Source organism: Astatotilapia calliptera, chromosome 13 (assembly GCF_964374335.1).
Source record: "Astatotilapia calliptera chromosome 13, fAstCal68.1, whole genome shotgun sequence".
Lineage (NCBI taxonomy): Eukaryota > Metazoa > Chordata > Actinopteri > Cichliformes > Cichlidae > Astatotilapia > Astatotilapia calliptera.
In genome coordinates, this window is record NC_137434.1 from 22,827,188 (window position 1) to 22,851,235 (window position 24,048).

A 24,048-nucleotide genomic window follows, 5' to 3' on the forward strand; every position below is an offset into this window, starting at 1 on the left:
AATCTAGCCTTTATTTAACAACATAAGCAAACTCTGTGACAATGATTGCACAGCCATTAAGGATCAAATCGGTTTCTGAAAAATGTTCTGTTTTTTTCTCCCTCTGCTTGCTTCTGTCTTTGAGGCTCGGGACCAGCACTCCTGCTGTTGGACAGAAAGACATCAACTCAGTGGTAAGTATTTTGGTTTTCCAATATATTAGCAACTGTCAGTGACATTTATATTAAAATGATGCTTTCATGACATTATTGTGTGTTGGGTGGTGGTCACGGCTATCCAGATTGACAATTGGGACATTGAATATCACCTCTCCGGTGGGGAGGGAGCCTGAGATTGTCCAAATTGGAGTCTGTTTTATACCAAATGCAGAAAAAAATGTTTTAAGAAAGCAATTAAGTTCATGTTCCAAAAAAATATGATTGTTTGCTTGCAGGACAACAGGAGAGATGAGTCCTCCGTCACAGATGGTGTGGTCAGTGAAGATGGTCGCCTGCAAGTTCAAGCTCATTGCATCTCCAACCCACATCCACTGCCACTGTACTTAAGGGAAGTTAAAGACTTTCTTCTGCACCTACATTTGGGTCACCTCGATCCATGATAGTCATTCAGGCAGTAATGCCTGGACTGGAAACAAGCCATCCTTAAAATATTACAACATTCCAGCTCATGTGTTGGAATGCAAAACAAATGTGTTGTTTAAATTAGAGACTGCATTTGTGACAGAACAACAAATATTTTATTTTGATTATATAAGTAATGTAAGTACAAAACAAACTTGTGGTAGGCCTAAACTTATTTTCAGAATAACTAAATCTGAGACTTTGTTTCATTGTAAGATTATAACAGTGATGGCAATATAATTGTTTGTTGTCCAGCAGAACAGTGTCCAGTATGTTGGCTGTTATACTTTGTTGTGTTTGAAAATAAAAGTTGGTCTGATTTTAACATCCTTACAAAAAGTGTTGTTAATTATTTTTAATCATATTCAGGTTACCACGAATTGTTTTTCATTTAGTTGAACATGAAATGTTTGTCAGTACACTGAAAAAAATGTTTTTTTGGCCCTGTAATTATTATTTCAATTAGCTATATAAATTTTACAAAAAAATACAAATTCAGTGCTATTACTTTAAAATAGCAGTTTTTCTTGTAGTGCATTACTTGAGGATTGTTTGTAATTATGTGTCCTCAGTTTTGTATGTAAATTGAATCATTCGATCCAAGTAATATTCACTAAACCAATTCATTGGCTTAATTAGTTGATATTTCCAAGTAAAATGTAATGGAGTGACATCAGTGAATATGGCCACCTTCTCTGCATTCGGAGCATGACGTCAAAGCCCCTCCCCACATTTGAGCGGTCTTTCTTCAGACATACCATGGTTCACATTTCGACGGTTGGCAGACTTGACGGAAATGGGAAGAAGTAGAACCATGAATGTAAGTTTTAAGCGGAACAAACTTTGTACGTTCCTGTTGGCTCACCTACTTAAGTCAGTTTCTCCGCACTGAAAGAAGCTGCGCTAGCAAATAGTGTATTTTCCTGCTAGACTTGCTGACTAACTTTCCTGGCAGGAGGTATGTCCAGAATTTCCCACAGCACTTTACAGCTTAGATGGCCACCTAAACAACACACGCCTGCTGCCTTAACTAACGTCTTTGTGAATAAAACGACCACGGTCCAGTTTAAAATAATTGCTGCACAGCTGCCATGAGGTGTATTTTGAAAAATAACAAAACAAAAAACGATATACGCACTCGATTTCACTCAAGTCTTCATATTGACCTGTTTTAAATTTGCCACCGAACTAACATATGTAAAAAAAATAATAATAATATCAGTGTGCATCCTTGAGTTAGTAGAAATTAGTTGAAAAGCATATAGATAACCTTTTTTTTTTTTTTCTTTTTTTTTTTTTTACAGAACATAGGACCTTCTGACTGCTAATTTGAACTCCACAAGGTAAGATCAAATTAGTAACGATTAGGTTTAACTTGTCACATAATTTGTCTGTCTAAGGTGCCACAACATGAGATGGATGTGTAAGATATGTAGCTTTGAGTCAGAGAAGAGGTTGGGATTGTTAAAACACTACAGACTAAAGCATGGAAATGGTGGTCGCAGCCAGTCAGTCCCTTGTCTTCACACTGATTGCCCTTGCTCGTTTAAAACATTTAATGCCCTTAAGACCCATTTGTCTCGACACCATGTGAAGATGGTCACACAAAGTGGACCTCTTTCATTTACTTGTCTACTTTGCTGCTCTGTTTTTTTTTAATTCAGAGAAGCAGTATTTTGAGCATCTTAACAACCACTTAAGGAAGTTTGAAGTAGTTGCATGTGTCTTCAAAGACTGCAACTTCAGTACAAATATTTATTCCACCTTTGCTACACATAGACACAGAAAACACCAGTCACACACCCTTGAGGATTTTAAAACTGAAGTATTAAAAAGCAAACCTAATGAACCCATGTTTGCTCAGGATGAGACCTATGTGGAAGAGAGCTTAGAGCTTTGGGATGGGGAACCACAGGAGTTGTCTCAAGATATAAAAGAGAAATTTGGCCATCTATTTTTAAAGTTAGAAAGCATGTTCAATGTCCCAAACAAATGCATTGATGAAATGGTAGATGAGCTTCAGTTTATATCCACCTCTGCATCTGGTCCACTTTTAAGAGATGTGGTGGTGTCCACCTTGAAAAGCCATAACTGTGATCTGGATCCAGCCATTATCTCAGATTTAGTGAAAAATCTTTGTGAGACACACCCTATAAGTACTGCCTTGGGGACAGGTGGCCCTTTCACAACTTATTACAAGAGAAGAGAATTTATGAAGAAGCATTTTTCAGTTGATGAACCAGAAGAACACATACTTGATAAAAAAAAGGGCAAAACCTTCCAGTATGTCCCAATATTGCCCTCCTTGGTGCAGGTCCTAAGTAAGTCTTTTCAACAGAGGTGTGGACTCGAGTCACATGACTTGGACTCGAGTCAGACTCGAGTCATTAATTTTATGACTTTAGACTTGACTTGAAAAAATGTTCTAAGACTTGTGACTTGACTTGGACTTTTACACCAATGACTTGGGACTTGAATTGGACTTGAACCGGTTTACTTGAAAAGACTTGATATTTTACCCCAAATATAAAATTTAACATGCATATTATATAGAGATTGAAAATGTGACGTCATTCACGGGTAGAACCGCAAAGGATTCTGGGAACTCGTGGCAAGCGGTACTAGCGCACGCAGGCTTTCAATTAAAATCAGTTATACAGCGATAAAAAGAAACACAAAAATGTCAAGAAGCTGTTGTATTATTAACTGCAATAGCCGGTCGCATGACAGCCACGGGAAGCCGACGGGTAAAGAGATCGGTTGATATCGGATTACGTCGTTGAAGAGAAATTGTTCGAGCCATGTTTCCGAAGTAACAAAGACGCGACGGATGGCCTGGATTGCAGCCATTCAAAGATCAAATATAACGTCCCAGAACACTCCAGCTCACAGGTTAGTCTGCTCCAAGCATTTACACGAAGGTCAGTGTTTTTTAGTAGTTAATACGTCATTTTTCTTAACATAATTGGTGATATAGGTTACAAGCAAGTCTGGCGCTGAACAGAAATTGTCGCGCTATGCTCCTTTGTTTATTGTGCATAAATAGTGAATTGTCCTGACACAATATTGCGTTTCGCTTCTGTTATTATGGTACATTGACAAAAACATATACTTTTATTCACAGGATAAAACAGGTTTTTTGTATCACTAATTGTCCAGTGCGATTACAGCATATAATATTATTGTCACTGCTACATTTCTGTAACGAACCAGAAATTATTTCCACTACTAATTAATTACCGTTGAGCTCAAAGGTTATATTAATAAACTGTTAAGGAATGTGTATTTATGACGACAATTTGTGAGACTGGTAAACTTATGATACGTACGATGGTCTTTCGTTCTACACGGTGCATTTCAAGGTCCTGCACCCATCCGGCGGTAAACTGTACCTGGGCTTGTTGCAGTGACCTGAAGTTACTAAACTTCATGAGTGTGTGCACTCACTCCAAGAACCGTGTAATTATAAATATGCATATAAATATGCTAAGATGAGATAGCTGACTTCATCTAACTAGCAAATGTTGTCCAGGATACGTTGGTGATGCAGTTCTTTTTAATGTGTATGATATTTTTGTCATGCGATTTTAAAGCTGGTCCTACAACTGCATCCAAGAATAACATGCAGCTTATCTCAGAACTGTCGGTGAAAATTATTCTTGGAGCTAGGTTTAATTGAGCTGCATTTTAAAGAGGTGCAATTTCACAATTTGTGTATATTTTCTAAGTTCACTATTTTGTCATGTGTTGAGAAAAACACAGATTTTAAAATTACATGGTCTAATATTTACATTTAGCATAACTGCAACATTATTTTTTCGTTTGTTTTTTTTTAAAGACTCGAAAGGACTTGAAATTCAAAGTTTCAGACTTGTGACTTGACTCGGACTTTTACACCAGTGACTTGAGACTCGACTCTGACTTGCCTGACATTACTTGAGACTTGACTTGAGACTTGAGGATAAAGACTTGAGACTTACTTGAGACTTGCAAAAAGATGACTTGGTCCCACCTCTGCTTTTCAAGAAAACACATTTGAAGGTGAAAAAAAAACTGAAAATGACTTTAAGTACCAGACATTTCGTGATGGATCTCACTATCAAAACAACAAGTTTTTCTCTGTAGAGGAGAACAGAGTGAGTCTCATCCTGTACATTGATGACTTTGAGGTATGTAATCCTCTTGGGACATCTCGAAAAAAGCACAAAGTCACAGCTGTCTATTGGGTGTTGGGAAACATTCCGGTGCAGTTACGTCCCACATTGACATCAATCTACCTTGCAATTCTGTGTAAGGCTGAAGACACCAAGCAGTTTGGATTCCAGCGAGTTTTAGAGCCACTGTTAACAGATATCCAAAGCTTGGAGAAAGATGGTCTTTTTGTTCCAGCGTTAGGGAAAGCCATTAAAGGGACTGTGGTCAGTGTGGTGGCAGATAATTTGGGGGCGCACTCTGTGGCAGGATTTGTCGAAAGCTTTGCAGGGTCATACATCTGCCGGTTTTGTGTTGGGGAGCGATCCAAGTTTCAGTCCAATGAAGTGAGATCTGGGTCTTTTCATCAAAGAACCAAAGATCAACATACACTGCATGTACAGACAGCTGTGTCTAGTCCAGATCACCCTCATTGTTATGGTGTAAAAAAACAGTGTGCATTGTCAGAAAAACTTGAGCATTTTCATGTTACATCTGGTTACCCTCCAGATGTTTTACATGATCTGCTGGAGGGCATTGTTCCAGTGGAACTGGCTTTGGCATTTGATAACTTGATCAAGAAAAAATATTTTTCTCTCATGGAACTGAATGATGCCATTTCCAATTTCCCATACAAGTGGAGTGATAAAACAAATCGCCCTCATCTCATTCCTGCTAACTTTTCGACTCGAAAATCAGTAGGGGGCAACGCACATGAAAATTGGTGCTTATTACGTCTTTTGCCTCTGATTATAGGTTTAAAAGTACCCCAACAAGAGCCTGTATGGCAGATGCTGATGACACTGAAAGACATTGTGGACCTTGTCATGTCTCGAGTCCATACTGAAGAAAGCATTTGCTATCTTGACAGCATCATTTCAGAACACCGAAGCAGATTCCTTGATGTTTCCCCCCAACATAAGCTCATTCCCAAGCACCATTTCCTTGAGCACTATCCTCAGCTCATTCGGGAATTTGGCCCCCTAGCTGCCCTCTGGACAATGAGATTCGAGGCCAAACACAGCTTTTTCAAGAAGGTGGTAAGACACACTGGTTGTTTCAGGAATATTTTGCTGTCTCTTGCAAATAAGCACCAGCTCATGGTTGCATATCATCAATCACATTCTGTCAAACCATCACTTGCAGTCACAAAAACAACAGAGGTCTCTTTAGATGTGCTTAAGGATGATCTAAAAGACCTGGTGAAATGCAGATTCCCTGCTGTTACAGCTGTGCATGTTGCCAATAATGTGTGCAGTTTAGGCACCAACTATGCAGTGGGAATGTTGTTGTGTTGTGGTTCCACTGCAGGACTGCCTGACTTTTCTGAAGTGTTACAGATAATGGTGATTTGTAACAAACTGACTTTTTTCGTGAGACAACAAAATACATGGTACAATGAACACCTGAGGAGTTATGAGCTGGAGAACACAGTGAGTGTGCAGTTACTTGAGCAAAGAGAGCTTAAAGATTTTTATCCTTTGGCTTCATACACCCTTGCAGGAAGACGCCTGACAACTTTAAAGCACCACATTTGCCTATCTTTTTGAAATGTGAGGAGAGAAGCTTGTGAATAAATGTCTGTATTTCTCTTCTGTTGTTGCAGCTTCTTCCTGTTGATATGGCACCCTCAGCGAAACTGCGGATAATTTTTGGGGAGGATGATGTCCACAAACTACTTTTACCTGCAGGCATCCCAAGCACACTTCAGGACCTCAATGATGTTCTTCGAGAGACATTTGATATTACAGGACCATTCACTGTTATGTACCAGGACATGGATTTCGATGGTCAGTTCTTCACTTTGACCTCGATTGAGGAAGTACAAGATAAAGCTAACCTCAAAGTAGTAAAAACTGAACCAGTAATCTTAAGTCTCACTACTGTGGACATGTCAGAAGTCGAATCTCCAGTTCCACTATCTACAGAAGCAAGCTCCTCATCTGTATGCGACACAATCCTGTTGTCCTCCCCAGATGAGAGTGGACCATCCTACAGGTCTAAGCCATGGCCATTTAAGTTTGAAATACCAGACTTCTCTTATGATATAGACCTTGCACTGGAAGCAGGAAAGCAAGCTTATGAAAATGATGGCACACTTTTGAACAACCCAAGCGTAACTAGTAGCATTCTTGAGAAGCTTGCAGAGACTATATTTGGCTTCACAGCATATCCAACTGGTGTCCAGATTTTAGCTGTTGCTGAAGCCTTGGTAGCAAAATACCCATGCCTCAAAGAGCCAGGGTCTTTTAATGGCCTATATGGTTGGCAACAGAGGATAAAGTATAAAATGGGCAACTACAGGGCAAAGTTAAGAGGTCGCCAATTAGCCATTCCAGAGCTCGAGGTGAACACACTGAAGAGACGATGCTCCAGTGAAGAGGGTTCACTTAAAGGCTTTAAAAGGGCCAAAAAAGCTGAAGTCAACTATCTGCCACCACTGCCATTCGGTGAGACTGAGGAAACCTTAGAGATGGAGAGACTAGATTTGCTGAAGGAAATGAAGAAGAAGAACAATGAGAGGGCAATTAATGAGAAAATGGAGAAGTCTTTCGCTATGAGAAGAAAAGAGGTTGTCAAGGATTGCCCCGCAATCCAAGACCTCTTAGAGAGGTGGCCTTCTCTGTTCTGTGAAAATCAGGTAAATCCAGTTCTTGTTCATGCAGCAACTAAGTGTATGTGAGATCTCATGAGTCATCTTTGACATGATTTTGTGTTTTATCTCTCATTTCAGATCAAAGAGGAGTTTAAGCGAATAACCACAATCCATCTGGAGCGAACGTTTTTGTCCAGATTGGACGGGTACACCACCAAACTCCTGGAGATATTTCGAAGGAAGGGCGGGACTGCAGGGACCAAAATAAAACCAATGTTGGACTCACTCAATAAGGTAAAATTTTAAATTATTTTAATTACATAATCTAATGGAAAAGATGAGGTCATACACACTGAGAATGTATCACTCTTATTTAAAGGACAAGTTTGTTATTTTAAACTTAAAGCTTTGTTTTCAGATTGTTTATGATGAAATCGAACGATTTTGATTGAAATTTGGACACATGCTGCTGGCCGGAGCTTTTTTGGTTTCTGTGGTAGCACACCCCCACCTCCACAATGGCTTCATACAAAGACGTGAAACTCACCGAGTGGTCAGGGGTGTTCACTGATATGTTCACACACAAATCGTTGCAAAAATGCTTTCCAACAGGTGTTTTACCATTTGTTGTAAAACTGGACCTATTTTTTCAAACGCCTTACACCTGTACATTCTTCCGCCGAGAGCTTGAATAATAGAATGGAATAGCGGCGGACTAATACCGTACATCACAGCACATCTAATACAAGTCAATGGAGTTGGACAAAAACTACAATAAAAACCAGTTGGAAAGTATCTTTTGCAGCGATTTTTGTGTGAACATATCAGTGAACACTTCTGACCACTCGGTGAGTTTCACGTCTTTGTAAACGACAGTTTTATGCGTTTTAGGAAGGATTGTTCCAGTGCACCTATGAAGCCATTGTGGAGGTGGGGGTGTGCTACCACAGAAACCAAAAAAGCTCGGGCCAGCAGCATGTGTCCAAATTTCAATCAAAATCGTTCGATTTCATCATAAACTGAAAACAGGGCTTTAAGTGTAAAATACTGAACTTGTCCTTTATTCTGATCAGTGTCTGTGTTGGCTGAAACTGTTCTCCTGATCCTGACACTGTGGCCACAATTAACAATTTATGCACATGATTGTCTCTACAAGTGTATACAAACCTGTCATCTCTCCCTTAATATGCGCTCAAAAGCAGAGAAATTTACAGAATTTTCAAAGTGACCCTCTGAGTGCAGCGAGATCCCTTCCTGCTGCCCATAGACTCCAATACAATTATTTCCCAAAATATTACTCTTGTGTGTGGGAATTCCTGTCCTTGACTGGTTAATATTGTGATAGGAGGTACTGATATGTTGCAAAAAATTCATTTGCATGTCCAGTGATGAGGCAGAAAACTTTCCTCACTGGGCAGAGACAGTTTCTGGACCCACAGATTATGACATGCACTGGACTCTTGTCTTAACACACATCGTTGAGAAATTCATGTTAAGTTGTACACTTCACAACGTTAGAATGTAGCTGCAGGCTTACATTCTCCATGGGTAACTTTCTGTTTACATCTGTATGTGCTGTTATGTATGTATGTTACATATGTTATGTTGTGTATTTTCTGCAATAAATTTTCTTTTTGGGTTTAATAGCATCATGTCGATGGCAGAAGGGACATTATCATTCGTTGCTTAGTTGAGTATCTTGGAGAGAGTGGAGAGGAGCTGATCAAAGACCATCAGGTATCTGATGATCATAATGACTGTATTAAAATTGTCTAACCTTATAATCTGGTCTTCACTTGTGATGATATATTGAAGGTCAAAGATTCTCTACACTCGTGATGTTTTTTAAAAAAGACTCAAGATTAATATTTTCAATCAGGCTTTTAACTAATTTCTTAAATCTTTATGCTCTTACCCTTTATTTTTTAAATCATATTTAATCTTTATCTTATCTGCCTTAAACTTTAACTTGCCTTTTGTCTGGTTTTTTTCTGACTATTTAACGATCACTTATTAACTTTATTTTATGAGCAAAAGAGTATTTAATTTGATTATACCTTTATAACCTATTTTAATGATTTAATGGTTCTGGTCTACCAACACGCGTGCCGTCCCATGGACAGCTCCAGGCTGGATGGCCCCCAAAAGGGATTTTCTTTGTCTCAGGGTCAGCCTCTGTGAAGCACGTTCTGTAACTTTACGTATGAAAAGTGCCATATGAATATTGTTTGATTTGAGTATACTAAATTGAGTATACCTCTTTTTTATTTTTACATTTTTTTTCTCTTAACCTTTTCTTTTACTTGGAATCTATTCTAGTTATTTCTAATTGTGGTTTGTTTGTTTTCACAGGAGGACGTCAGCCAAGAAGCATTGAAAGAGGACTGCAGTAATCACATGATGAAGATCATCGTAATCCATCCCAATGTGGCACAGGAAAACCAAGATCCTGTGAACGTGTCGGTCATCATTGAGGGGACAGAAATTCTGGAGGACTGCGGAAGTGTGACAAACGCTTGCCTCCTGCTCATGGGTGTCATCTATGCTGTCAACTTAAGTTACCCACTGAAACTGAAATATACGTTTGAGGCATTTCAGAAGCTGTTTCTTGAGCTTGACATCCTTAAAATGTCACCAAAGGTCCAGTCTCTCCACAAGAAACTTTTAGCGTGAGTGTTCCAGTATTATTTGTGCTTTTGTCCAGTACAATTAATTTGTTTGCATTTTGTCTGTTTTCTGACAGTAATTAGTGTGAATGCTTGAAAAGCATTCACAGTATTGTTCTTCGAATCTTTATTATTATTCCATATTCCGTACGTTTTTTGGCATCTAACTCCTTCAAAACCGTTCAACTTAGAAAAACCATTCAAACATCGTTAGATTCCTATTATTTTGGACATGACTGCTTCTATTTTTCTCATTTTTAACATTTATATTTTTAATTTTATTCAACTTTATTCAACAAAAATTTCCCATGTATTTCAATGGGGAGACCCTTCAAATTCTCATTCAACTTACTCATTTTTAAACTCTTACTACTTCCACATACATTGACATAGAGCCACCATTCAAACTTTAAAACGAAGACAAGACATTCAACTATTCAACTTGTATTTATCTTTTCAATATCTATTATACTTTTTCTTCAGTTCCAGTTTAAGTTTCATGATGTTTTTTCACCCGTTTCAGAGTTTATAATGGGTGTGTATGGGACGGAATGTTGGGGCTAGAGTGAGGCAGCTCAACTGCTAGAGTGAGAGGAGCAAAAAAATTAATCTTAAAATCTTTTTTAAAACTGCTGCTGTGTCCACAGCGTTTGCTCTACAGGTATGATTTTACCCTCAAAACGTAGCCATGGCTGTCCTCTTTCATCCAATGTGTTTACTATTGTCCTAGGTGTTACGGTTCTTTCATAAATGTCACCAATGCACAGCCTCCTCCCTCCAACTCTTCCATAGACTCTAATGTTAAAACGGCTCAGAAGGTTGGTTTGAAAATCAGAAGAGCATGGTGTTTTTACACTGTCACCACGTCCATATAATAAACTCCACAGGCATGAAAACTGAAAATTCAGTAGACTAGAAGCTGCTGTCGCTCACGGTGAAAGAATTTCGTCAATACGACTTGTACTTTTCATATGGGAACGATTTGTTTCGGCCTGACTTTTCTGTTCATTTTAAGCAGCAAAAGTGAGGTGCATGTCTGTGTCGTGTGTATGGAGCCATTGGGTGCGGTCACTATAGCAACCAAGCTCACACCTGCCTGCTTAACGAGCTCTGCCTGCCACTCTGCCAAGATTCATCTTAAACACTTCTCTTTCAACTGCTGCTGTGTCCACAGTGTTAAAGCCATCATTTTACCCTCAAAACGTCGCCATCGTTGTTCTTTTTCCAACATCTTGTCTTTCAAAGCTCAGAGATGTAAACTTTTTAAACTGTGTGGGTCCAAGTGGAGGGATCACATTTTAGTCATTCAGTGATTCAAAGAATATAACCTTTTAATATTCTTTCAGATGTTTTCTGACTCTAAATGTTCTTTTCTCATTTCTTAGGTTTTTCTAATTTACAATTAAAACATTTTCAGCTTTTTTCCAACTTCTTCTTCTGTGTAACCTTCAGCTTTTAGCAGTTCAGCACTTTTGTTTTCAGGTTAAATTCGTTTTTTTTGTTTGTTTTTTTAAAATCTCATTCAATATTTTTAACTCAAAATTCAGCAATTAATTCATTTCAGTGCATACATTCAGATTCAAGCATTCACACTGCAGTTTCTTCAGAAAATGCACTTTCTAGTTAGTGTGAATGCTTGAAAAGCATTCACAGTATTGTTCTTCTAATCTTTATTATTAGTGTGAATGCTTGAAAAGCATTCACAGTATTGTTGTTGTAATCTTTATTAGTGTGAATGCTTGAAAAGCATTCACAGTATTGTTATTCGAATCTTTATTATTAGTGTGAATGCTTGAAAAGCATTCACAGTATTGTTATTCGAATCTTTATTATTATTATTCTATTTTATTATTATCTATTCCGTACGTTTTTTGAAAGCCTACTCCTTCAAAACCGTTCAACTTAGAAAAACCATTCAAACATCGTTAGATTCCTATTATTTTGGACAACATTGCTTCTATTTTTCTCATTTTTAACATTTATATTTTTAATTTTATTCAACTTTATTCAACAAAAATTTCCCATGTATTTCAATGGGGAGACCCTTCAAATTCTCATTCAACTTACTCATTTTTAAACTCTTACTACTTCAACATACGTTCACATAGAGCCACCATTCAAACTTTAAAACGAAGACAAGACATTCAACTATTCAACTTGTATTTATCTTTTCAATATCTATTATACTTTTTCTTCAGTTCCAGTTTAAGTTTCATGATGTTTTTTCACCCGTTTCAGAGTTTATAATGGGTGTGTATGGGACGGAATGTTGGGGCTAGAGTGAGGCAGCTCAACTGCTAGAGTGAGAGGAGCAAAAAAATTAATCTTAAAATCTTTTTTAAAACTGCTGCTGTGTCCGCAGCGTTTGCTCTACAGGTATGATTTTACCCTCAAAACGTAGCCATGGCTGTCCTCTTTCATCCAATGTGTTTACTATTGTACTAGGTGTTATGGTTCTTTCATAAATGTCACCAATGCACAGCCTCCTCCCTCCAACTCTTCCATAGACTCTAATGTTAAAATGGCTCAGAAGGTTCGTTTGAAAATCAGAAGAGCATGGTGTCTTTCCACTGTCACCACGTCCATATAATAAGCTCCACAGGCATGAAAACTGAGAATTAGGTAGACTAGACATTGCTGTCGCTCACGGTGAAAGAATTTTGTCAATACGACTTTTACTTTTCATTTGGGAGCGATTTGTTTCGGCCTGACTTTTCTGTTCATTTTAAGCAGCAAAAGTGAGGCGCATGTCTGTGTACGTGTGTATGGAGCCATTGGGTGCGGTCACTATAGCAACCAGGCTCACACCTGCCTGCTTAACGAGCTCTGCCTGCCACTGTACCAAGATTCATCTTAAGCACTTCTCTTTCAACTGCTGCTGTGTCCACAGTGTTACAGCCATCATTTTACCCTCAAATTGTCGCCATTATTGTTCTCTTTCCAACACCGTATCTTTCAAAGCTCAGGCATTTAAACTTTTTAAACTGTGTGGATCAAAGTGGAGGGATCACATTTGAGTCATTCAGTGATTCAAAGAATATGACCTTTTAATATTCATTCAGATGTTTTCTGACTCTAAATGTTCTTTTCTCATTTCTTAGGGTTTTCTAATTTACATTTAAAACATTTTCAGTTTTTTTCCAACTCCTTCTTCTGTGTAACCTTCAGCTTTTAGCAGTTCAGCACCTTTGTTTTCAGGTTAAATTTGTTTTTTTTTTTGTTTTTTTTTAATCTCATTCAATATTTTTAACTCAAAATTCAGCAATTAATTCATTTCAGTGCATACATTCAGATTCAAGCATTCACACTGCAGTTTCTTCAGAAAATGCACTTTCTAGTTATTATTATTATTATATTTTATCTATTCCGTACGTTTTTTGTAATCCTACTCCTTCAAAACCGTTCAACTTAGAAAAACCATTCAAACACCGTTAGATTCCTATTCTTTTGGACAACACTGCTTCTATTTTTCATATTTTTAACATTTATATTTTTAATTTTATTCAACTTTATTCAACAAAAATTTATAATGTATTTCAATGGGGAGACCCTTCAAATCCTCATTCAACTTACTCATTTTTAAACTCTTACTACTTCCACATACATTGACATAAAGCCACCATTCAAACTTTAAAACGAAGACAAGACATTCAACTATTCAACTTGTATTTATCTTTTCAATAACTATTATACTTTTTCTTCAGTTCCAGTTTAAGTTTCATGATGTTTTTTCACCCGTTTCAGAGTTTATAATGGGTGTGTATGGGACGGAATGTTGGGGCTAGAGTGAGGCAGCTCAACTGCTAGAGTGAGAGGAGCAAAAAAATTAATCTTAAAATCTTTTTTAAAACTGCTGCTGTGTCCGCAGCGTTTGCTCTACAAGTATGATTTTACCCTCAAAACGTAGCCATCGCTGTCCTCTTTCATCCAATGTGTTTACTATTGTCCTAGGTGTTACGGTTCTTTCATAAATGTCACCAATGCACAGCCTCCTCCCTCCAACTCTTCCATAGACTCTAATGTTAAAACGGCTCAGAAGGTTGGTTTGAAAATCAGAAGAGCATGGTGTCTTTCCACTGTCACCACGTCCATATAATAAACTCCACAGGCATGAAAACTGAGAATTAGGTAGAGTGGACATTGCTGCCGCTCACGGTGAAAGAATTTTGTCAATACGACCTATACTTTTCATTTGGGAGCGATTTGTTTCGGCCTGACTTTTCTGTTCATTTTAAGCAGCAAAAGTGAGGCGCATGTCTGTGTACGTGTGTATGGAGCCATTGGGTGCAGTCACTATAGCAACCAGGCTCACACCTGCCTGCTTAACGAGCTCTGCCTGCCACTGTGCCAAGATTCATCTTAAGCACTTCTCTTTCAACTGCTGCTGTGTCCACAGTGTTACAGCCATCATTTTACCCTCAAATTGTCGCCATTATTGTTCTCTTTCCAACACCGTGTCTTTCAAAGCTCAAACATTTAAACTTTTTAAACTGTGTGGATCAAAGTGGAGGGATCACATTTGAGTCATTCAGTGATTCAAAGAATATGACCTTTTAATATTCATTCAGATGTTTTCTGACTCTAAATGTTCTTTTCTCATTTCTTAGGGTTTTCTAATTTACATTTAAAACATTTTCAGTTTTTTTCCAACTCCTTCTTCTGTGTAACCTTCAGCTTTTAGCAGTTCAGCACCTTTGTTTTCAGGTTAAATTCGTTTTTTTTGTTTTTTGTTTTTTTTTATCTCATTCAATATTTTTAACTCAAAATTCAGCAATTAATTCATTTCAGTGCATACATTCAGATTCAAGCATTCACACTGCAGTTTCTTCAGAAAATGCACTTTCTAGTTAGTGTGAATGCTTGAAAAGCATTCACAGTATTGTTGTTGTAATCTTTATTATTATATTTTATTTTTCCGTACGTTTTTTGAAAGCCTACTCCTTCAAAACCGTTCAACTTAGAAAAACCATTCAAACATCGTTAGATTCCTATTATTTTGGACAACATTGCTTCTATTTTTCTCATTTTTAACATTTATATTTTTAATTTTATTCAACTTTATTCAACAAAAATTTCCCATGTATTTCAATGGGGAGACCCTTCAAATTCTCATTCAACTTACTCATTTTTAAACTCTTACTACTTCAACATACGTTCACATAGAGCCACCATTCAAACTTTAAAACGAAGACAAGACATTCAACTATTCAACTTGTATTTATCTTTTCAATATCTATTATACTTTTTCTTCAGTTCCAGTTTAAGTTTCATGATGTTTTTTCACCCGTTTCAGAGTTTATAATGGGTGTGTATGGGACGGAATGTTGGGGCTAGAGTGAGGCAGCTCAACTGCTAGAGTGAGAGGAGCAAAAAAATTAATCTTAAAATATTTTTTAAAACTGCTGCTGTGTCTGCAGCGTTTGCTCTACAGGTATGATTTTACCCTCAAAACGTAGCCATGGCTGTCCTCTTTCATCCAATGTGTTTACTATTGTACTAGGTGTTATGGTTCTTTCATAAATGTCACCAATGCACAGCCTCCTCCCTCCAACTCTTCCATAGACTCTAATGTTAAAATGGCTCAGAAGGTTCGTTTGAAAATCAGAAGAGCATGGTGTCTTTCCACTGTCACCACGTCCATATAATAAACTCCACAGGCATGAAAACTGAGAATTCAGTAGACTAGAAGCTGCTGTCGCTCACGGTGAAAGAATTTTGTCAATACGACTTTTACTTTTCATTTGGGAACGATTTGTTTCGGCCTGACTTTTCTGTTCATTTTAAGCAGCAAAAGTGAGGCGCATGTCTGTGTACGTGTGTATGGAGCCATTGGGTGCGGTCACTATAGCAACCAGGCTCACACCTGCCTGCTTAACGAGCTCTGCCTGCCACTGTACCAAGATTCATCTTAAGCACTTCTCTTTCAACTGCTGCTGTGTCCACAGTGTTACAGCCATCATTTTACCCTCAAATTGTCGCCATTATTGTTCTCTTTCCAACACCGTATCTTTCAAAGCTCAGGCATTTAAACTTTTTAAACTGTGTGTATCAAAGTGGAGGGATCACATTTGAGTCATTCAGTGATTCAAAGAATATGACCTTTTAATATTCATTCAGATGTTTTCTGACTCTAAATGTTCTTTTCTCATTTCTTAGGGTTTTCTAATTTACATTTAAAACATTTTCAGTTTTTTTCCAACTCCTTCTTCTGTGTAACCTTCAGCTTTTAGCAGTTCAGCACCTTTGTTTTCAGGTTAAATTCGGGTTTTTTTTTGGTTTTTTTTAATCTCATTCAATATTTTTAACTCAAAATTCAGCAATTAATTCATTTCAGTGCATACATTCAGATTCAAGCATTCACACTGCAGTTTCTTCAGAAAATGCACTTTCTAGTTATTATATTTTATTTTTCCGTACGTTTTTTGAAAGCCTACTCCTTCAAAACCGTTCAACTTAGAAAAACCATTCAAACATCGTTAGATTCCTATTATTTTGGACAACATTGCTTCTATTTTTCTCATTTTTAACATTTATATTTTTAATTTTATTCAACTTTATTCAACAAAAATTTCCCATGTATTTCAATGGGGAGACCCTTCAAATTCTCATTCAACTTACTCATTTTTAAACTCTTACTACTTCAACATACGTTGACATAGAGCCACCATTCAAACTTTAAAACGAAGACAAGACATTCAACTATTCAACTTGTATTTATCTTTTCAATATCTATTATACTTTTTCTTCAGTTCCAGTTTAAGTTTCATGATGTTTTTTCACCCGTTTCAGAGTTTATAATGGGTGTGTATGGGACGGAATGTTGGGGCTAGAGTGAGGCAGCTCAACTGCTAGAGTGAGAGGAGCAAAAAAATTAATCTTAAAATCTTTTTTAAAACTGCTGCTGTGTCCGCAGCGTTTGCTCTACAGGTATGATTTTACCCTCAAAACGTAGCCATGGCTGTCCTCTTTCATCCAATGTGTTTACTATTGTACTAGGTGTTATGGTTCTTTCATAAATGTCACCAATGCACAGCCTCCTCCCTCCAACTCTTCCATAGACTCTAATGTTAAAATGGCTCAGAAGGTTCGTTTGAAAATCAGAAGAGCATGGTGTCTTTCCACTGTCACCACGTCCATATAATAAACTCCACAGGCATGAAAACTGAGAATTCAGTAGACTAGAAGCTGCTGTCGCTCACGGTGAAAGAATTTTGTCAATACGACTTTTACTTTTCATTTGGGAACGATTTGTTTCGGCCTGACTTTTCTGTTCATTTTAAGCAGCAAAAGTGAGGCGCATGTCTGTGTACGTGTGTATGGAGCCATTGGGTGCGGTCACTATAGCAACCAGGCTCACACCTGCCTGCTTAACGAGCTCTGCCTGCCACTGTACCAAGATTCATCTTAAGCACTTCTCTTTCAACTGCTGCTGTGTCCACAGTGTTACAGCCATCATTTTACCCTCAAATTGTCGCCATTATTGTTCTCTTTCCAACACCGTATCTTTCAAAGCTCAGGCATTTAAACTTTTTAAACTGTGTGTATCAAAGTGGAGGGATCACATTTGAGTCATTCAGTGATTCAAAGAATATGACCTTTTAATATTCATTCAGATGTTTTCTGACTCTAAATGTTCTTTTCTCATTTCTTAGGGTTTTCTAATTTACATTTAAAACATTTTCAGTTTTTTTCCAACTCCTTCTTCTGTGTAACCTTCAGCTTTTAGCAGTTCAGCACCTTTGTTTTCAGGTTAAATTCGTTTTTTTTTTTGTTTTTTTTTAATCTCATTCAATATTTTTAACTCAAAATTCAGCAATTAATTCATTTCAGTGCATACATTCAGATTCAAGCATTCACACTGCAGTTTCTTCAGAAAATGCACTTTCTAGTTCTATTTTATTATTATCTATTCCGTACGTTTTTTGAAAGCCTACTCCTTCAAAACCGTTCAACTTAGAAAAACCATTCAAACACCATTAGATTCCTATTCTTTTGGACACTGTTGCTTGTATTTTTCTCATTTTTAACATTTATATTTTTAATTTTATTCAACTTTATTCAACAAAAATTTCCCATGTATTTCAATGGGGAGACCCTTCAAATTCTCATTCAACTTACTCATTTTTAAACTCTTACTACTTCAACATACGTTCACATAGAGCCACCATTCAAACTTTAAAACGAAGACAAGACATTCAACTATTCAACTTGTATTTATCTTTTCAATATCTATTATACTTTTTCTTCAGTTCCAGTTTAAGTTTCATGATGTTTTTTCACCCGTTTCAGAGTTTATAATGGGTGTGTATGGGACGGAATGTTGGGGCTAGAGTGAGGCAGCTCAACTGCTAGAGTGAGAGGAGCAAAAAAAATAATCTTAAAATCTTTTTTAAAACTGCTGCTGTGTCCGCAGCGTTTGCTCTACAGGTATGATTTTACCCTCAAAACGTAGCCATGGCTGTCCTCTTTCATCCAATGTGTTTACTATTGTACTAGGTGTTATGGTTCTTTCGTAAATGTCACCAATGCACAGCCTCCTCCCTCCAACTCTTCCATAGACTCTAATGTTAAAATGGCTCAGAAGGTTCGTTTGAAAATCAGAAGAGCATGGTGTCTTTCCACTGTCACCACGTCCATATAATAAACTCCACAGACATGAAAACTGAGAATTCAGTAGACTAGACATTGCTGTCGCTCACGGTGAAAGAATTTTGTCAATACGACTTTTACTTTTCATTTGGGAACGATTTGTTTCGGCCTGACTTTTCTGTTCATTTTAAGCAGCAAAAGTGAGGCGCATGTCTGTGTACGTGTGTATGGAGCCATTGGGTGCGGTCACTATAGCAACCAGGCTCACACCTGCCTGCTTAACGAGCTCTGCCTGCCACTGTACCAAGATTCATCTTAAGCACTTCTCTTTCAACTGCTGCTGTGTCCACAGTGTTACAGCCATCATTTTACCCTCAAATTGTCGCCATTATTGTTCTCTTTCCAACACCGTGTCTTTCAAAGCTCAGGCATTAAAACTTTTTAAACTGTGTGGATCAAAGTGGAGGGATCACATTTGAGTCATTCAGTGATTCAAAGAATATGACCTTTTAAAATTCATTCAGATGTTTTCTGACTCTAAATGTTCTTTTCTCATTTCTTAGGGTTTTCTAATTTACATTTAAAACATTTTCAGTTTTTTTCCAACTTCTTCTTCTGTGTAACCTTCAGCTTTTAGCAGTTCAGCACCTTTGTTTTCAGGTTAAATTCGGGGTTTTTTTTTGGTTTTGTTTTTATTTCATTCAATATTTTTAACTCAAAATTCAGCAATTAATTCATTTCAGTCCATACATTCAGATTCAAGCATTCACACTGCAGTTTCTTCAGAAAATGCACTTTCTAGTTATTATATCATCTTCCGTACGTTTTTTGGCATCTAACTCCTTCAAAACCGTTCAACTTAGAAAAACCATTCAAACACCGTTAGATTCCTATTATTTTGGACATGACTGCTTCTATTTTTCTCATTTCTAACATTTATATTTTTAATTTTATTCAACTTTATTCAACAAAAATTTCCCATGTATTTCAATGGGGAGACCCTTCAAATTCTCATTCAACTTACTCATTTTTAAACTCTTACTACTTCCACATACATTGACATAGAGCCACCATTCAAACTTTAAAACGAAGACAAGACATTCAACTATTCAACTTGTATTTATCTTTTCAATATCTATTATACTTTTTCTTCAGTTCCAGTTTAAGTTTCATGATGTTTTTTCAGCCGTTTCAGAGTTTATAATGGGTGTGTATGGGACGGAATGTTGGGGCTAGAGTGAGGCAGCTCAACTGCTAGAGTGAGAGGAGCAAAAAAATTAATCTTAAAATCTTTTTTAAAACTGCTGCTGTGTCCGCAGCGTTTGCTCTACAGGTATGATTTTACCCTCAAAACGTAGCCATCGCTGTCCTCTTTCATCCAATGTGTTTACTATTGTCCTAGGTGTTATGGTTCTTTCGTAAATGTCACCAATGCACAGCCTCCTCCCTCCAACTCTTCCATAGACTCTAATGTTAAAATGGCTCAGAAGGTTCGTTTGAAAATCAGAAGAGCATGGTGTCTTTACACTGTCACCACGTCCATATAATAAACTCCACAGACATGAAAACTGAGAATTTGGTAGACTAGACATTGCTGTCGCTCACAGTGAAAGAATTTTGTCAATACGACTTTTACTTTTCATTTGGGAACGATTTGTTTCGGCCTGACTTTTCTGTTCATTTTAAGCAGCAAAAGTGAGGCGCATGTCTGTGTACGTGTGTATGGAGCCATTGGGTGCGGTCACTATAGCAACCAGGCTCACACCTGCCTGCTTAACGAGCTCTGCCTGCCACTGTACCAAGATTCATCTTAAGCACTTCTCTTTCAACTGCTGCTGTGTCCACAGTGTTACAGCCATCATTTTACCCTCAAATTGTCGCCATTATTGTTCTCTTTCCAACACCGTATCTTTCAAAGCTCAGGCATTTAAACTTTTTAAACTGTGTGGATCAAAGTGGAGGGATCACATTTGAGTCATTCAGTGATTCAAAGAATATGACCTTTTAATATTCATTCAGATGTTTTCTGACTCTAAATGTTCTTTTCTCATTTCTTAGGGTTTTCTAATTTACATTTAAAACATTTTCAGTTTTTTTCCAACTCCTTCTTCTGTGTAACCTTCAGCTTTTAGCAGTTCAGCACCTTTGTTTTCAGGTTAAATTCGGGTTTTTTTTGTTTTTGTTTTTTTAATCTCATTCAATATTTTTAACTCAAAATTCAGCAATTAATTCATTTCAGTGCATACATTCAGATTCAAGCATTCACACTGCAGTTTCTTCAGAAAATGCACTTTCTAGTTTCAAATGTTGCTCAGTTTTATACAAGTTCTTTCTGTCCTGAACGTTCTGAGAATGTCTGCAAAGGTAGTGATTGCAACTGTTAATGGACAGAGTTGATGTATGTGTTCTGAAAGTTGATTAGAAGAAAGGGGACAGTGCACACTGAGTTTTTGAATAGCATGTTTGTTTGTTTTTGTATATGTGTATATGCTCTGTTTTGAAATTTGCGATCAAGAAGTTCTATGGCCATGTTTTTTGTGGTTATAATGTTATGTAGATATTTTAAATATATCTATGCCATTTCAACTGTGAAATAAGTGTCTCTTAAGCTGCAAATATTTGTTTTGGAAAATATTGATTTATTATTTAATAGAATAATAAGAATATTTATTCAATTCGATTAATATTAACTAGTACATTCATAATAAATATTACTTAATAATTACATAGAATATAACAAAGAAAAGATGAGTAAGAAACACAAAGAAATATCAGCAATGTTCACTTGGGTTTTGTAATTGGATGCAATGGTATTCTGAGTAAAAGTTACAACCTATAGATGAGTATTGCCAGTGCAATTTACTTGTGTATTTCACATAAAAAATAGATGGTTCTAGTAAGTAAATATTACTTAGAAATAGCCCGAGTAAAGATTACAAGCACTTTCTGTGTGGAAAAAGTTGCCTAGCTTTTTTTAAGTAAATGTCACTCCAATTTTTTTTCAGTGTAGGTAAACAATTAGCACTGTACAGTCAGAAATATCAAGTTATTCTTAATACTGCAGACTTGCAATATTAGTCATCTTAAGTAAGCTTTACTTAGTTTTTTTTGAGGCAATGAGTTTCCTTAATTTTTTTGAGTTCTGGGAACTAACAAGGCTGTACAGTGTACTCAAAATGAGTAAGTTGCCCTAACTTGGTCATCTTACGTAAACTTGATCCAATTTCTTTTGAGTTCTGGGAACATATGAGCTTGTACGGAGTACTCAAAATAAACAAGTTGTCCTAATTTAGTCATTTTTAGCTAAGCTTTATTCAGTTTTTTTGAGGCAACGAGTTTCCTCAATTTTTTTGAGTTCTGGGAACGAATTAGATTTTACAGTGAAGCAGCCATCGGGAGATGGGCATACTGTGGCGACACAGGGATAGATGCAGTCATCAACAATGTTCAGGCAGGCTGTGATGTCAAGAAAATATCCCCCACATCATTACACCAATACAAGGCACATTCTTATGTTTACTCCAAATTCTGATCCTACCATCCCAATGTCTCACCACAAATTGAGATTCATCTGACCGGGCCACATTTTTCCAGTCTTTTGTTGAGCCCGTGAGAACTGTCTTTGTAGTTCCTGTCCTGCACTAACCGCACCTAGTTCAGTTGTTTGCATGTGCATCTAGAGATGCTCTTCTCCAAATCCACAACCTTGGTTATAATGAGAAACTACTTGACTTAATATTGTTTTCCTATCAGCTTGAAGCAATCAGGCATTTCTCCACTGACTTCTGACATAAAAAAAGGGATTTTCACCCAGAGAACTCCCACTGCTGGATATTGTTTTTGGATCATTCTCTGTAAACCTTAGAGATGGTTGTGGTTATGTGGGGAAAATCCCAGTAGATCAGCAGTTTTTTGAAATACTCAGAAAAGCCCATGTGGCACCAAATTCCATCTTCGAAGTCACTTAAATCACCTTTATTCCCCATTCTGATTCACACCTTGATCGTGTGAGTGTATATAAACAAGTCCCTTTTTAACATAAACCTGGCTTATCCCAGACTCTTAACCACAAAGAAAAGGAAATGCATCTCCAGTAACAACTGAGAAACATCCCATGACTGTTGGAAGGTGAGCCTAGGAAGCCTGGAACTCAAAAAGTGATGTGACAAAAAACAGTAAAGAAAAAACAGGTTGTTATTTAAAGGATTAAACTCTAACTTGCTTTTATCCTCACTGTATTTACATTTGGAGCTTATGCTCATGTTTCAGCCGTTTTAGTAACCCGTCTCAAATTGTCCCACTTTTACTTTTTGGGGTTTAGTTAACCTGCACAGAAGTAACGTGAGCACTACTGATTAATGAGGAACCTGTTGTTATTCCTCCTTAAAAAAGGAACTCCTTTACAGTCAGTTGAACTATCATTTTTACTGAGTAGAATTGCCATTAATAGTGCGTCAACTGAAAATGCAAATGATACAACTACTCGCTTTGTGATGCCTGAACAGTTAGACATTTGCATGTTCAGCTGTTGTAATCTACAAGAACTATATTCAAACTACAATACATCAGTTTTTTTTACATGGTACCTGGCATCCAATTCTTTTTAATTGATGTAGGAGGTTTATACAATTTATCCCACTAATAAATTCAGAATTCTCACATCTCTTCTCAGACTTGTCAGGTTTGTGGCTGGGGGCCTGAATAAGTGCAGTGCTGAGGTCATTTGGATGGGTACCTCTTATATTTTGGCTAAAAGTTGTTCTCTTATTAATGGATTCCCAAGCCTCTTACCCCTAATATTAATCTTACAACCAAGTTCCAAACACTAACCATAACACTAAATTATTTTCTTAACCTTGAAACCAGTGAGGGCACGCTTTATTTTGGCCCAAAGATATAATCACTCTATTGATCTAAAACTCAGACTGGTTCTAATATTTTTATTTTTCCCTTGGTTTTCTTGTGACAGATGACTTTACTCATGTTGTCTAGGAAAGTGGTTTATAAGAAAGCTGAAACCCACACTCTAACCGTCCCACAGTCCCATTTTGAGCAGGAACGATCCCTCATCCTTTCAGCTGCACTCCTTTCAACCACGAGAGCTACGGTTGTGGTCAGGTTTGCATACAGTCATCATGGGCGTCCTCATTTTAATGATTTCTTTGAATTGTTTTTTGTTTTTCCCAGGGTGGAGCGATTGTACAGCATACATCTTTAATGACTTTAAAGAACAAGAATTGGATGCACGAGTTTGAACTTATTTTGGATTTTCTCTAATCCACACAGGATCAAAAGTATACACAGAAGCTCAAATACACTCCCGCTAATTTGTGGACAAATGTCCCTTAGCAACTTGAACCTTGGCTAGGTGCTTTTGGCAGCAATT

General features: G+C 37.2%; 1 protein-coding gene across 2 annotated transcripts; it reads left to right on the forward strand.

Annotated features, from left to right (window-relative positions):
- Positions 1-1,020: 1,020 nt before the first annotated feature.
- LOC113035558 (uncharacterized) lies at positions 1,021-10,149 on the forward strand. Of its 2 annotated transcripts, none has more exons than XR_013900902.1 (4): positions 1,021-1,440; positions 1,925-1,963; positions 9,055-9,144; positions 9,760-9,786. XR_013900902.1 is itself a non-coding variant. In XM_026191195.2 (4 exons), the coding sequence occupies exons 1-4, from the start codon at positions 6,433-6,435 to the stop codon at positions 10,078-10,080; spliced, it is 1,587 nt and encodes a 528-aa protein (XP_026046980.2). In that variant the 5' UTR covers positions 6,418-6,432; the 3' UTR covers positions 10,081-10,149. The 2 variants fall into 2 exon arrangements, 1 of the variants encoding a protein (XP_026046980.2); XM_026191195.2 differs by lacking the exons at positions 1,021-1,440; positions 1,925-1,963 and adding exons at positions 6,418-7,452; positions 7,546-7,701 and having other exon boundaries at positions 9,760-10,149.
- Positions 10,150-24,048: the final 13,899 nt, after the last annotated feature.